The 12,769-nt window shown below is 43.4% G+C and overlaps 1 protein-coding gene across 2 annotated transcripts in view; it reads left to right on the top strand.

Annotated features, from left to right (window-relative positions):
• The window catches only part of PKNOX1 (PBX/knotted 1 homeobox 1), a 40,067-nt gene that overhangs the window by 14,983 nt on the left and 12,315 nt on the right, over window positions 1-12,769 (top strand). The window contains exons 6-8 of one of the 2 annotated variants that reach the window (XM_008563169.1): window positions 4,336-4,432; window positions 5,136-5,233; window positions 10,939-11,067. In XM_008563169.1, coding sequence (XP_008561391.1) covers window positions 4,336-4,432; window positions 5,136-5,233; window positions 10,939-11,067 — 324 coding nt within the window. Of the gene's footprint in view, window positions 1-4,332; window positions 4,433-5,135; window positions 5,234-10,938; window positions 11,068-12,769 lie in introns of both variants that reach the window. The other variant, XM_008563164.1, reaches the window with a different exon arrangement.

Genomic DNA, 12,769 nt, shown 5'->3' with positions numbered 1-12,769 from the left:
GGTTTGGCAATGAACTCCCTCAATCCAGAGAGACAGTCTATCTGGGCTTCCTGCAGGGTATGAAGCAAGTCCTCAATCTGCGTACTGAGCCCTGGTTCCATGTTTACAGAGGGTATAGACCATTCATTTCTTTCTTTCTTTTAAAATATTTTTATTTTTTATTTTAAAAAATTATGTAAAATACACATAAAATTTACCATCTTAACCATTTTTAAGTGTACAGATCAGAGGCATTAAGTACAGTAATCCTCCCTTATCTCTAGTTTCACTTTCTGTGGTGCCAGTTACCAGAAGTCAACCACAGTCTGAAAATATTACATGGAAAATTCCAGAAATAAAAATTGATGTTTTAAATTGCACACTGTTCTGAGAAGCACGATGAAATCTTTCACTGTCCTACTCCTTCTGGCCTGGGACGTTAATCATCCCTTTGTCTAGTGTATCCACACTGTATGTCCTACCTGCTTCGTTATCAGATAGACAGTATGCAAGGAGAAGGTGAGTATGGTACAGAAAGATGTTTTGAGAGAGATCACGTTCACATAACTTTTATCATATAACTCCTATTATTTTGTATTGTTATAGTTGTCCTATTTTTATTATTAGTTATTGGTGTTAATCTCTTACTGTGCCTGATTTATAAATTAAACTTTGTCATAGGTACGTATATATAGGAAAAAGACATAGTATATATAGATTTCAGTACTATCTGCAGTTTCAGCCATCCACTGGGGTTCTTGGACTGTATCCTTTGCAGATAAGGAGGGGGGACTACTGTACACTTACACTGTTGGGCAACCATCACCACCATCCATCTCCAGAGCTTTTTTATCTTCCCAAACGGAAACTCTGTCCCCATTAAACACTTACTCCCCAGCCCCTGGCACCTACCCTTCCACTGTCTGTCTCTGTGAATTAGATGACTCCTGGTGTCTCTGTAAGTGGAATCCTACAGCATTTGTCCTTTTGTGACGGGCTCATCTCACTTAGTTTAATTCCCTTAAGATTCATCCACAATGAAGCACTGTTGTATTTTAGCCATTCTGTTGATGTGTACTGATATTTCATTGTGGTTTTAGTTTGCATTTTTGTGATGGCTAATGATGTTGGACATCTTTTCATGTGCTTATGTGCCACCTGTATATCTTTGGTAGAGTGTCTGCTCATGTCTTTTGCCTATTTTCTTTCTTTTTTTTTCCTTTGCCCATTTTCAAATTGGATTTTTTTAAAACTGTTGAGTTTTGAGAGTTCTTTACCTATACTAGATAATAGTCCTTTGTTGGACATACAGTTTGCAAATATTTTCCCAAAGTCTGTAGCTAAGTATCTTTCCATTGTCGTAATGGGTCTTTTGCAGATAAAGTCCAATTAATTTTTAATTTTTTAATTTTGATAAAGTCCAATTTATCAACTTTTTCTTTTATGGATTGTGCTTTAGATGTCAAGTCTAAGAACTCTTTGCCAAGCCCTATATTCAAAAGATTTTGTCTTATGTTTTTTTCTAGAAGTTTTGTGGTTTTACATTTTACATTTAAACCCATGATCCATTTTGAGTTAACTTTTATATGAAGTGTGAGGTTTAAGTTGAGGTTCCTTTTTTTGTCTATGGACATCCATTTACTCCAGCATCATTTGTTGAAAAAGCTGTCCTTCTTCCATTGACTTGCTTTTTGCACCTTTGTCAAAAATTAGTCAGGCGTATTTCTGGGGCCTATTTCAGTATTTTGTGTTCTGTTCCACTGATTGTCTATACTACATAGTCTTGATTACTGTAGCTATATCATAAGTTTCAAAATTGGGTAGACTGATTTCTCCCACTTTATCATTCCTTTTCAAAATTGTTTCAGCTATTCTAGTTCCTTTCCCTTTCCGTATAAATTTGAGAATAATCTTGTCTGCATCTACAAAAAAATCCTACTGGGATTTTGATAGGAATTATGTTAAACCTGTATATCAATTTGCAGAGAAATGATGTCTTTAGTGTGTTGAGTCTTCACGTGCACAAACATGGTATGTCTCTCCATTTATTTACCTCTTCTTTGATTTCTTTCATCAATGTTTTGTAGTTTTTGACATAAGTCTGATACATGTGTCTTTAGAATTACACCTATTTCATTTTTTTGAGTGATTGTAAATGGTATTTTATATTTAATTTTTGTGTCCATGTGTTCATGCTAGTATATACAAATAAAATTGATTTTCGTATCTTTATCTTGTATCCTGTGCCTTTGCTGAACTCACTTATTAGTTCTAGGAGGTTTTTTGGTAGAGTCTTAGGATTTTCTACCTATTCAGTCATGTCACCTGCAGATGGGGTCTGTTCTACTTTTTCCTTTCTGATCTGTATGCCTTTTATTTCCTTTCCTTGCCTTTACGTTGGCTGGAATGTCCAGTGCTGGCTCTCTTGAATGAGAGTGGCTAGAGCAGACTTCCTTGCCTTGTTCCCCATCTTAGGGGAAACCTTTCAGCCTTTCACTGTTACTTATGTTGGTTATAGATTTTTCCTAGATGCTCTTTATCAAGTTGAGGAAATTGCCCTCTATTGCTATTTTTCTGAGAGTTTTTATTGTGCTGAATTTTGTCAAATGCTATTCTGTATTGATTGACACGATCAAGTGGTTTTTATTCTATAGCCTGTTAATATGGGAGATTACATGGATTGATTTTTCAAATATTGAATGAGACTTGCATTCCTGGAATAAGCTCCACTTGGTCATGGCACATAATTGTTTTATATATATTCCTGAATTCTATTTGCTAATATTTTGTTAAGCATTTTTATGTCTATATTCATAAGAGATATTGGTATGTAGTTTTCTTTTTTGTACTGTCTTTGTCTGATTTGGGTATCAGGATAATACAAGATTCATAAAATGGATTGGGAAGTGTTACCTCCTCTTCTGTTTTCTGGAAGAGATTATATAGAATTGGTGTTAATTCTTCTTTAAACATTTAATAGATGGAATTCCCCAGTGAAATCTCAGGGACTTGAAGAGTTCTTTTATAGGAGTTTTTAAATTGTGAATTCAATTTTGTTGATAGTTATAGGACTATTTGATTTATCTTTCATATTGGATTAGTTATGGTAGATTATGTTTTTTGAAGAATTGGTCCATTTCATTTAAGATATTAAATTTAGGGGTATGCAATTGTTCTAGTGTTCCCTTCTTAATCTTTTTGATGACTGCAGGGACTATAGTGATCTCCCCTCTTTTATTCCTGATATTAGAAATTTGTGTCTTCTCTCTCCTTTTTTTTTCAGTCTTACTAGAGGTTTGCTTATGTATTGATCTTCTCAGAGAACCCATATTTTGTTTCATGGACTTTTCTCTGCTGTTTTTCAGTTTTCAATTTTATTGACTTCTGCTCTGGTCTTTATTATTTCCTTCCTTCTACTTGCTTTGGGTTCATTTTATGACTCTTTTTGTTGGATCTTAAGGTGGCAACTTAGATTGTTGATTTGGATGACTTAACTTTTATTTTGACCAAATTAAGGTGGCAGCCTTAAGCATATGTACCAAAGCTTATATATTCAGATCAATGGTAGCCCTCAGAGTAATCACCTTTGGATGATATCCACTTATGCTATTTAACTGCTCAAGTGTTGGAAGCATGTGTATGCCAGGCCTGTGCTAGACGCCCCTTTCCCCTGCCAGCCACCAGCCTAGCCGTCATAGTATGTGGATAAAGCAGCCCATATAGATCTAACTTCAGATGGATGAAGTTTCTGATATGGTGGTTACAAGCACTGTGTGAAGCTGGCTTCCCTCTACAAACACGAATACCTGGAGGGAGGGGGGCACACATGTTCTGTGCTGTGATCAGGGCTGGCACCAGCGGGTGACTCCCCAGCACCACTTGGAATACCTTCAGCCCTGATCACTTCCACTTACCTCTCAAGTCTGTGGTGTAATCTTTTAAACATGCTCATCCTGTCAAGGAGGATTTGGCCATGAAAGACTCAGAGTCATCTGAGCCAAATCTAATGAAAAAGGCATTTGAGCAGATTAAGCGATTGCAGTCAGAAAGGAGGGTCTTCCTAGTCACACTTCCAGGGCCTTAAGATGTGTGGCATATGGCAGTGAGGTGAAAAGTAATCTTTTGGAAGTCACATTGCAAACTAACATTTCAGGATTGCTCATCATATCTAATACACAGTTAGCATTACACCTCTTGGTTGACACATGCTTTCCAAAAGCCTCATCATCTGAGTTGGCCTCAAGCATCTTTCCTTCATTAATGATATCATTATGCCACTTATACTGAAGTTTTAAACATTGTCTTTCTGAAGTTTCCTAATAATTCCTTCAATGTGTGTGTTCTGACTTTCAGCAGATTCAAAGTGCCATTACAGGCACTCTTAGCCCTCAAGGAATCGTGGTGCCGGCCTCTGCGCTGCAACAGGGAAATGTAACCATGGCAACCATGGCAGGTATGATGATGAAAAAATGGAAACAGATAACATAGTGTTTAACTGTGCTGTTAGCAGTCCCTGGAAAATCTTAAGCTGTATCATTAATTGATGATAATCAAGTAAAAATGCAGTCTTAGTCTTAGTGTTACTGCTATACCAAAGACCATTACAGGAAGGGGACACATTTCAGAGTTCACTGGTGTATGTGGAACATTGCAAATACAAAGCATCCTGAAAACAGAATGGGGCATGTAGGGAGGGGTAGAAACTTACACTAAAAACCTCACAAAGCAGCACAAAGGGAAACCTCACAGAAACAAGCACCATTGATCAAAAAGCATAACTAGAATAAACTATTTATTATCCAGTAACTTGGCCAAATCCTTAACATGTACTAATATAAGGAAAAAGTAGAAAGCAGGCAAGCCAGAGGAAGGGAATTGTGAATCTTTGGTCGGTCATTGGTGCCCTGTGCTGGGCATGCTGTGAGGAGCCCAGCGCCTGCCAACCTGCCCACCACCCCACATGCCTGGTCTCGGCCGGTCCACGGAATTTGTTTTGGTAGTTTATAGTGAAAAGTCAACAGGCAAAGTATTGTTGATTATTTGAAATGATTAAAAAGCTCATTAAACTAGAGATTTTATTCTTTCCATAAGCATATTGAGAAGAGTGTTTATCAGCTACTTAAAAGTAGTTTAATTCTCTTCATCTCCCTTTTGAGGTGGCACAGTGTATCAGCCTGTCACGGTTGTCACTCCTCAAGGCCAAGTGGTCACTCAGGCACTGTCACCTGGGACGATTAGGATCCAGAACTCCCAGGTGCGTGTGCCGTTTCGCGGAATGGTTTTGGGGCGGGTAGAGCACACATGTGGGGCACAGGCAGAACAAGCTTCTGTCCCTCTGCGTGAAGATCATCTGTCTCACGTAGTAATCTCTAGTTAATCTCAATGTCAGTGTTTTGTTTCTTTTTACTCTTTGTTACACTCACTGTAAAAAATTTGCAAAGTTCAGAAAAGTCTGAAGAAGGAGGAAAAAAAGTCATTTATAATTCCCCCAGAAGCAGCCCCATGCTCCAGTGTGAACATTGGATTGTGTGTGTGTCTGCCTTGCGTGTCCATCAGGAGATTCGAGGTCCTGCAGATGCCCTCTTCCCAGGGTCCCCTGGAGGGTACGGCAGAACCGCCAGGCAAGTTTTTCAGACCAGCAAGGCCTGGCCCACACCTCCAGTGTGAGAATGTGGGGTTGGGCCGGGGCCGTGCTCTGGAAAGCTTTCCAGGCCTCTCTGCTGTCCTCGGTGTGTCTGGGGCACCTCAGTTAAAGCAAACTCTGGTGAGAAGCCTGAGATGGTTCCACCAGCAGTGCTCTCAGCCCTCTTCCCCTTCACACTGCCCCTAAGGGCCTTTCCCAGGAGGCCAGACTGCAGCTCCTCCCCTTGGCCCATGCCTCCGGGATGTCAAGGTGCCCAGGAAATGCAGCTCCCAGAACGTGAGAGGTAGCTTCACAAGTAGAAGGTACAGAACTGAGATGCCTGTGGCATGCCAGTGATCTGGGGGTTATCCTGCCCTCTCCCTGTACCTTTGTGATAAGGAGATTGGACTTGACAGGCTGCAAGACTCCTTTTTAAATTATGGAGATACACGTACATACACGCACACACAAATATGTATGTTTGAGCTAGGTTTAAGTCAGGAAGACAGTGTTTAAGTTATCAGTTCTTATTTTAAGAACATTGATTTGTTCTTTATGTTAAGTCTTTGTCTTTCATCTGCACAGATATTTTCTATATCCTTATTAAGAACTGAGTCCGCAGCCTTGGGGATGTTGGTTTTACTGAATACAGTAGCTAATATGAAAGATCTGGGGGTTACCTCCTTTGACTTCACAGGTTTAGTTGGACAAAGTTGGCCACAGTCTTAGAATGCTGGAGCAGGGACAGGGCAGTGAGCCACTGAAGGTTGGGGGACTTCAGAGATCCTTTTGGGTACATGTGGTCCTGGGCTGTAGGTAACTTCCCAGGCTTAGCACCGGGAAGGGGAAGAGCTAGACCCCACCAACACTGTCCCTCTGTTCTCCAACCAGCCTTCTTTCCCTGTGGTTTTCCATTTAAAATATCTGAAAATAAAGCAGTGTCTGGTTTGCAGAACAGTTTCCTAGTATGAAATTAGACTCTTGTAGAAGAAAATAAGTTAAATGCCTTACTTACGTAGTAGAGATTCGTTTGTCTTGTTAAGAAGGAAGTTTTCTGCTTAGCAATTTTTGTCTACAAGAAAATTTGTTTAATTTAAATAGCAAACCTACAATGTTTGGATTATTTCAGTAGGACACTCTCACATGTAGGGTTTATGTGCATGACTCCCCCAGCTCCCTTAACCAGACTCTAGTGAACATGATCCCACGTTGCTGCCTGTGAGCTGCCTCTGCTTTGGTCTACAGAGTCCCCAGCAACCCACTGTGTGGTTGTTGTCCCATATGTCACATCCCCTTTGTCTCTTGCTTCCGGGATAGCAGAGCTGGGAAGCCAGATAAGCTGAGTAGGGTTTCTGATATTAAAAGTAAATGGATTTGATTGAGGGTCTTGCAGGGAGGTATTCTTTCGATAAAATATGTACATCATATATATATGATTCTATTAAAGCTATTTGGGCTAGTCTAGGCTCTGTTTCCCCCCCCCTTTTTTTGGCCAAATTTTGGGTTCTTGCTATATTTCATATAATTAAGGTGAGTAACTTAACAATGAGGGTTTCTGTGTTTTGTGTCAGAAACTCTCTGTTGATTTTGTCAAGAAAATTGGCGATTGTTCTGGATCATGTGTCACTCTAGCAGTCAGCCCTATTCACAGGTGAATCTCATTAATAGTCGTAGCAGCTGTATGGTGGCAATCATAAGTAACCCTGGTGACCTTGTACCCACACCAGTGTCCCTTCTGTCACGCAGGGATCCCTGCCTGGTGGCAGTGTGTCGTGGGCTCGGGTGGGTTGGGTGTTTTTGCTTGCATGGGGTGATCTTAATGCAGCATTGCTGCTCCCTGAGAGGGAATCGGGGCCCACGCGGGACACCTCGGATCATTCACCACAGGGCAAAAGGAGGCCGGGTTGGACTCTCTCTTCCCAGGGTGTCTTTACCGAAAAGTCTTTAACTGTACTTCTAGACAAGCCCACTGAAAAACGTTTCTTGAGAAAATGAGAAATAACCAGGGGTAAGATTTCATCAGTTCACTCCCCACCCCCTTTCCCTGGCAGAGGCTTATTTGTACAACTGTTACTAACATATTTTAGGTTTTACTTCTGTGTTCCTCTGTACGGTTATTTTTAATGTTTTTATCAAGTTGATATGTGTCACAGCTCAAGCTGCCACAGGATGCTGAGTGCTTGTCACAGGTCCCAGCCTCCCCACATCTCTGCTCCCCTCAGGCCCCTCCAGATCTCTCAGCCATTTATTTTGCTGTTTCCCTCCATGTTGCTATATGAAAATCCTGTCTCCTAACTCATCCATGATCATACCTTGTTCGGGCTTTTTGCTGTGGTGAGGAAGGCTTCGCTTTCTCACAGCCCCTGCTGTCCTCTGCTTCACTTCTGTCACAGTCGAGTCACATGAGCGTTCAGCATTGACAGTGTCATGGCTGGCCCTGCAAGCCATTATGCAGCCATGATCACAGTGCTCCTCTGGTCCAGATGCTCTCTACCCAAGTTAATCATGCTCATGTTTTTCTTCCTGTTTGCTAAGTTCTCATTGCATCGGTAGCTAACTCTTCACAGATTCTCCAGCAGCCTCTCAGGAATTTCCTCCAGTCCAAGCTGTGAGATGACTCATCAGCGTTGTGTGGTCCTCCCTGGAGTGCTCTGCCCCTGCCTCTGTGTCCAGGGGCTGCCCTCTAGACCTGAGCACCATGTGTGGAGCTTTCTTTGGATGTCATCTTGAGGGTCCCTTCTCATGTCTTCTACTTTCTCGGCTTTACTCTCTCTTGAAAACCTCTCACTCGTCCGTGCTCTGAATTTTTTGATGTGGGTCTTTTTCGTTGGTCATGCTGAACCCTCCATGTTCTTTAGTCTGGAGTCTTGTGGTCTTCAGTTCTGGGGCATTTTTGTATCACTTTCTGCAACAGTCCTTCCCCTTCCCCCCTTAACATGCACATTCTTTCCAATTGAACATTAGCCCTCCTGAACTGACTCACTTGATTTTTTTTTTTAATATTTCTTCCTCCAATTGTCTGTTTTTTCTCTATTTTCTGAAAGATTTTATTTTCCAACCCATCTACTGAGTTTTAAATTTTTAGCATATTTTTAGTTTCTAAGAGCTTTTCCTTGCCGTGTGTGTTAAGTAGTATTCTACTCTTGGTTCATGGATAGTCGAAGTTGTCTTTTGTTTTCTGCATTCTGTTTTTCCTGTATCCCCAAGTTTATTCACTTTGGTCTCTGCTGTTTGTGATGGAGGCTTTCAAGTATTTGGGGACTCTTGGCTATCCTTTTAAATTTAAATGTGAGCCACTGGAAAGCTAGTTGGTGCTTGTGCGGTGCTGGGTTGTGGCAAGCTGGCTTTTCGTTGGCTGGCCCGCAGACGCTGCCATTCGTTAGTCTTTTCTTTGTTCCATCTCTCCAAAGAAATACTCTCTACTTCTTACTTGGAGCAGGCATGGGTTGGGGCTCCCATTTCATGTGTAGACTTTCTTTACCCCTTTTTCCAGCTTAGCCCCTTGCTTCCACCAAAGCTCTAGCCTCTGGTTTCTTTGAGAAATAAACCCCGAGTCTCTTGGGGGCTGGGAAAGATAAGTCATCTAGCTGCAGAGAATGGGGCGGGGGTTCTTACAGACTTCCAGCCAGTTCCCTCAGCTTCGAAGTCCCCCTGCCTGGTCCAGTCCCTGTGATTTTCTGGAATTCCCTGGGGTCTGCATGGGCTAGTCCCCTCTCAGGCCCTCAGCTTGCTTCCCTTCCCTGGCTTAGTTCTTGCTCCCAGGCCCCTCTAAGTGGTGCTGCCAGCATCAAGTCATTGCTTTGCCTGTTATCAACCACATTTGCTTTAATCCTGAACCCAAAACAGTCAACACTGAGGTACATCATCATCGTATATTAAATTGAGACAAGTACAGCAAACAACCTAAATTTTGGCCCTGGTGCTTTGAAAATCATTTTAAAAGTTCATTTCCGTTATTTTTCCTATACACAAAAACTTGAGTATATAGGCAGTTCCTAATACCATTTGTCCTCGGTCCTTAAAACATACTCATAAAAATAATTACCCCTCAGTGACAATCTTGAGTTTTAGGAAATTTTAGATACGGTTGGTGATCTTAATGTCTCTATTAAGGTCATAAAATTCCATCCCTGTCTGCTATCTACTTAGATGTTGGTCTCCAGATTTTTGAAGAATATCTCAAAAAAAGTATAATCCAGAGGAAGTACATGTAAAATAATATACTAAAAATCTCTTCAAAATAAACTTACAGGGCTGGCCGGTTAGCTCAGTTGGTTAGAGTGTGGTGTTATAACACCGAGTTCAAGGGTTTGGATCCCCATACTGGCCAGCCGTTAAAAAAATTAAAAGATTTTTAAAAACCCCAAACTTCCGGATCCTTTAAACTGTGTTTGTAAGTATATTATACTGAGATTGACTTGCAGAATTTTGTGTTCATTCATGTATAAAGTTAGGTTCCTATGTAAGTTCTCACATAGGCCTGATCTAGCTGTGTTGCAGGCCAGGCCTTGCACGCGGGTTGCTCCCTTCCTTCCTGGTCTGTGCCGTGGGCAATGATGGCAGCACCCCCAGTGGTGCTGGGAGGGAGAATTCATGCTTGTGCCATGCGCGGGCTAGAGCACAGCCTGGTAGACAGCAGGCCTTCCCTCGTGTTTTTGTGATGAGACGTTTATTAAAGAAGTGCCAGACACATCTTTAAAAAAAAAAAAAAAAAATAGAAGTGGCAGAATTTAATTCCCCAGCAACTAGAGGGAAATTGGGATCTTCAGTGCCTCCCGGGGCATCTTAGTGAGAAGGAGTCAGCCTGCGCTCCTTGCGCTCTGCAGTCCCTAGGGCTGCCTTCTGTGCTGCTCCTGTTTCTTCCCCTCTGTTCAGCTGGCACATCCTATTCCAGTTAGTAGTCCTTTCTAGTGTCCCTGACCATTCTCACTGGTTGCTTGAGATTTTTTTTTTTTTTTTTTTTTTTGAGGCTAGGAAGTGGGTGTCACTTATCTCCCTACAGGAAGCATGGGTGGGAACACGGTGGAAGAGAGGACTACAGGCTTCTCCTGCTGTACAATGGCTGGCAGGGGGCTCCGGAGTTATCCTAGCATCCATCCTATCTGCCTCAGCAGATGAGGGGCCTCAGCAGAGCTGAGTCACCAGTGTAAAAAATAATAATGTGGGGGGAACCGTGTGCCCCTAAATTAGTCTGTACAGGGTTTCATTTTATCTGCCTTTAATGTAAATAAGTCATTTATTTGTCAGATCCTTGGTTTTCTCCATCTGAAGTCATAAGCTACTTGGATATATCATATTTTTCTGTTTTCTAATGTTATTTTTAAATTGTTTAAAAGCTTCAGTTACAGTTAAACCAAGATCTAAGCATCTTGCATCAAGATGATGGCTCATCTAAGAATAAAAGGGGAGTTCTGCCGAAGCACGCTACCAATGTGATGAGATCCTGGCTCTTTCAGCACATAGGGGTAAGAACAAAAGTGATTTCCTAGTTAGCAACCCTCTGTGATGCTTTGTTTCTGGCTTATGTGTCATGGGAACGATTCACTTATATGGGCTAGTAGGCCTGATTTTAAAAATCAGTATGAAAGAGGGTCACCCACAAACGGAGGCCACTGCTCAAGAAACTTAAAATACAACAAGGGATCCCTCTGGTGAAAAGGGAGTAAATCAGGCTCGTGGTAGTGGTATGCATGTGTGTGAGAAAACCCTACTTATGGAGAGTGGTGGGGCGAAGTGAGGTTAATTAGAGAAGTGGGTGGAGAAGAGGCGCATTTGGGCAAAACCTTGGAAAGCAGTGAGGTTTTACAAACTGGATTTGAGAGGAAGATGTGATAAAGCTGAAGATAGAGATGTGGAGTCAGGCATGTCGTCAGCGGGGCCAGCAGTGGGCTTGTTTAACTTGAGATGAATCGTATGTGTGCACCATTTCCTCCTGGGGTCGCAGCTTTGGGTGAGCAGGAGCAGTGTCTTCTCCTTGTCTCAGAGATGTTTTGTGAAGCACAGGGCAGGGATATGCTTGCTGAGCTAATGGGGAAGACATGCTCGTCATGCTGTGCAATATGGTCATTGCAAGCACACTGACCCAGGGTGGCTTGCAGAGGGACACACTGGTCTAGTGGCCAGGGTCAGGAGTGAGCAGGTATGGTCTTGGAGGAGTGCACAGTGAGGCCAAGGTGGGAAAGTAGATGCAACCTGCTGAGCCCCAGGTGTGCCTGGGAGGAGGGGAGAGGGACAGACATCCATCTCAGGCAGGCTGCTGCCCTGTGGCCTCTTGCTGGCCCCTTCTGCTGCACAGTGAAGCAGCCTTTCAGCAGGCCCCCATTTAGCGTTCAGCTCCTTCTGCATGCTCCTTCAGCACGAGGCCACCACCGGGCTGCTCCTGAGAGTGTGCCCAGCTCCACCCCAAGTCTGTCCCCTGCTCTTCACTGCCCTCGCCACTGAGCCATGTCTTCTTGAGGCTGTGGTCGCTTCTTCTCAAATCTTCCTGTCTGTGTTCTGCTGTCAGCAGAGGTGTCTGCAGCCTTGGTCGTCATGCCCCTCCCCTGCCATCATCTTTCTCAGGCACCCTGTGCCTGGGGCTGAGGCCTGCAATGTCACTCTGTTCATTGTCACTCTGTCTCCACCTCCCCCTAGCTGGGAACCCCTGAGCCAGCACCCTGTCTTGCTGGTCTCATGTCCCTGCAGGGTGTAGCCCTCATCCATTGTTGAACCCCCTTTGATCTGACTGCATTCGGGCTCCTTGGTGGGGGCAGGGTTCTGGGGAGGCACTGGCTTGTGGGCTTGAAACTAGCAGGTGATGGGCCCGGCCCGGTGGCGCACTGGATAGTGCGCCGCTTGGGAAGCGCGGCGGCGCTCCCGTCCGAGGGTTCGGATCCCATATACAGGCCGGTTCCCGCTCACTGGCTGAGCGAGGCGCGGGAGCAACGCCGAGGCTTGCGATCCCGTTGCCGGTCCCCGGTCCGGTACGGGGGCAACACTGAGGGTTGCGATCCGTTGCCGGACACGAAAAAAGATAAAAAGGAAAAAAAAAAAAAAAAAAAAAAAACTAGCAGGGGATGTCATTGAGCAATCCTGGGAGGAGAAGGGGAGCCCAGGATGCCACCCCCCCACCCCCCATCACTGCCGTGGGCCAGGTCTCCCAGTCTCTCTCCCCATTCCTTATGTCAT

The sequence above is a fragment of the Galeopterus variegatus genome, unplaced genomic scaffold (assembly GCF_000696425.1).
Source record: "Galeopterus variegatus unplaced genomic scaffold, G_variegatus-3.0.2 Scaffold171, whole genome shotgun sequence".
In the NCBI taxonomy this organism is placed as follows: domain Eukaryota; kingdom Metazoa; phylum Chordata; class Mammalia; order Dermoptera; family Cynocephalidae; genus Galeopterus; species Galeopterus variegatus.
The sequence above is the reverse complement of the archived record's forward strand: the minus strand, read 5'-3'. Positions and strand labels throughout refer to the sequence as shown.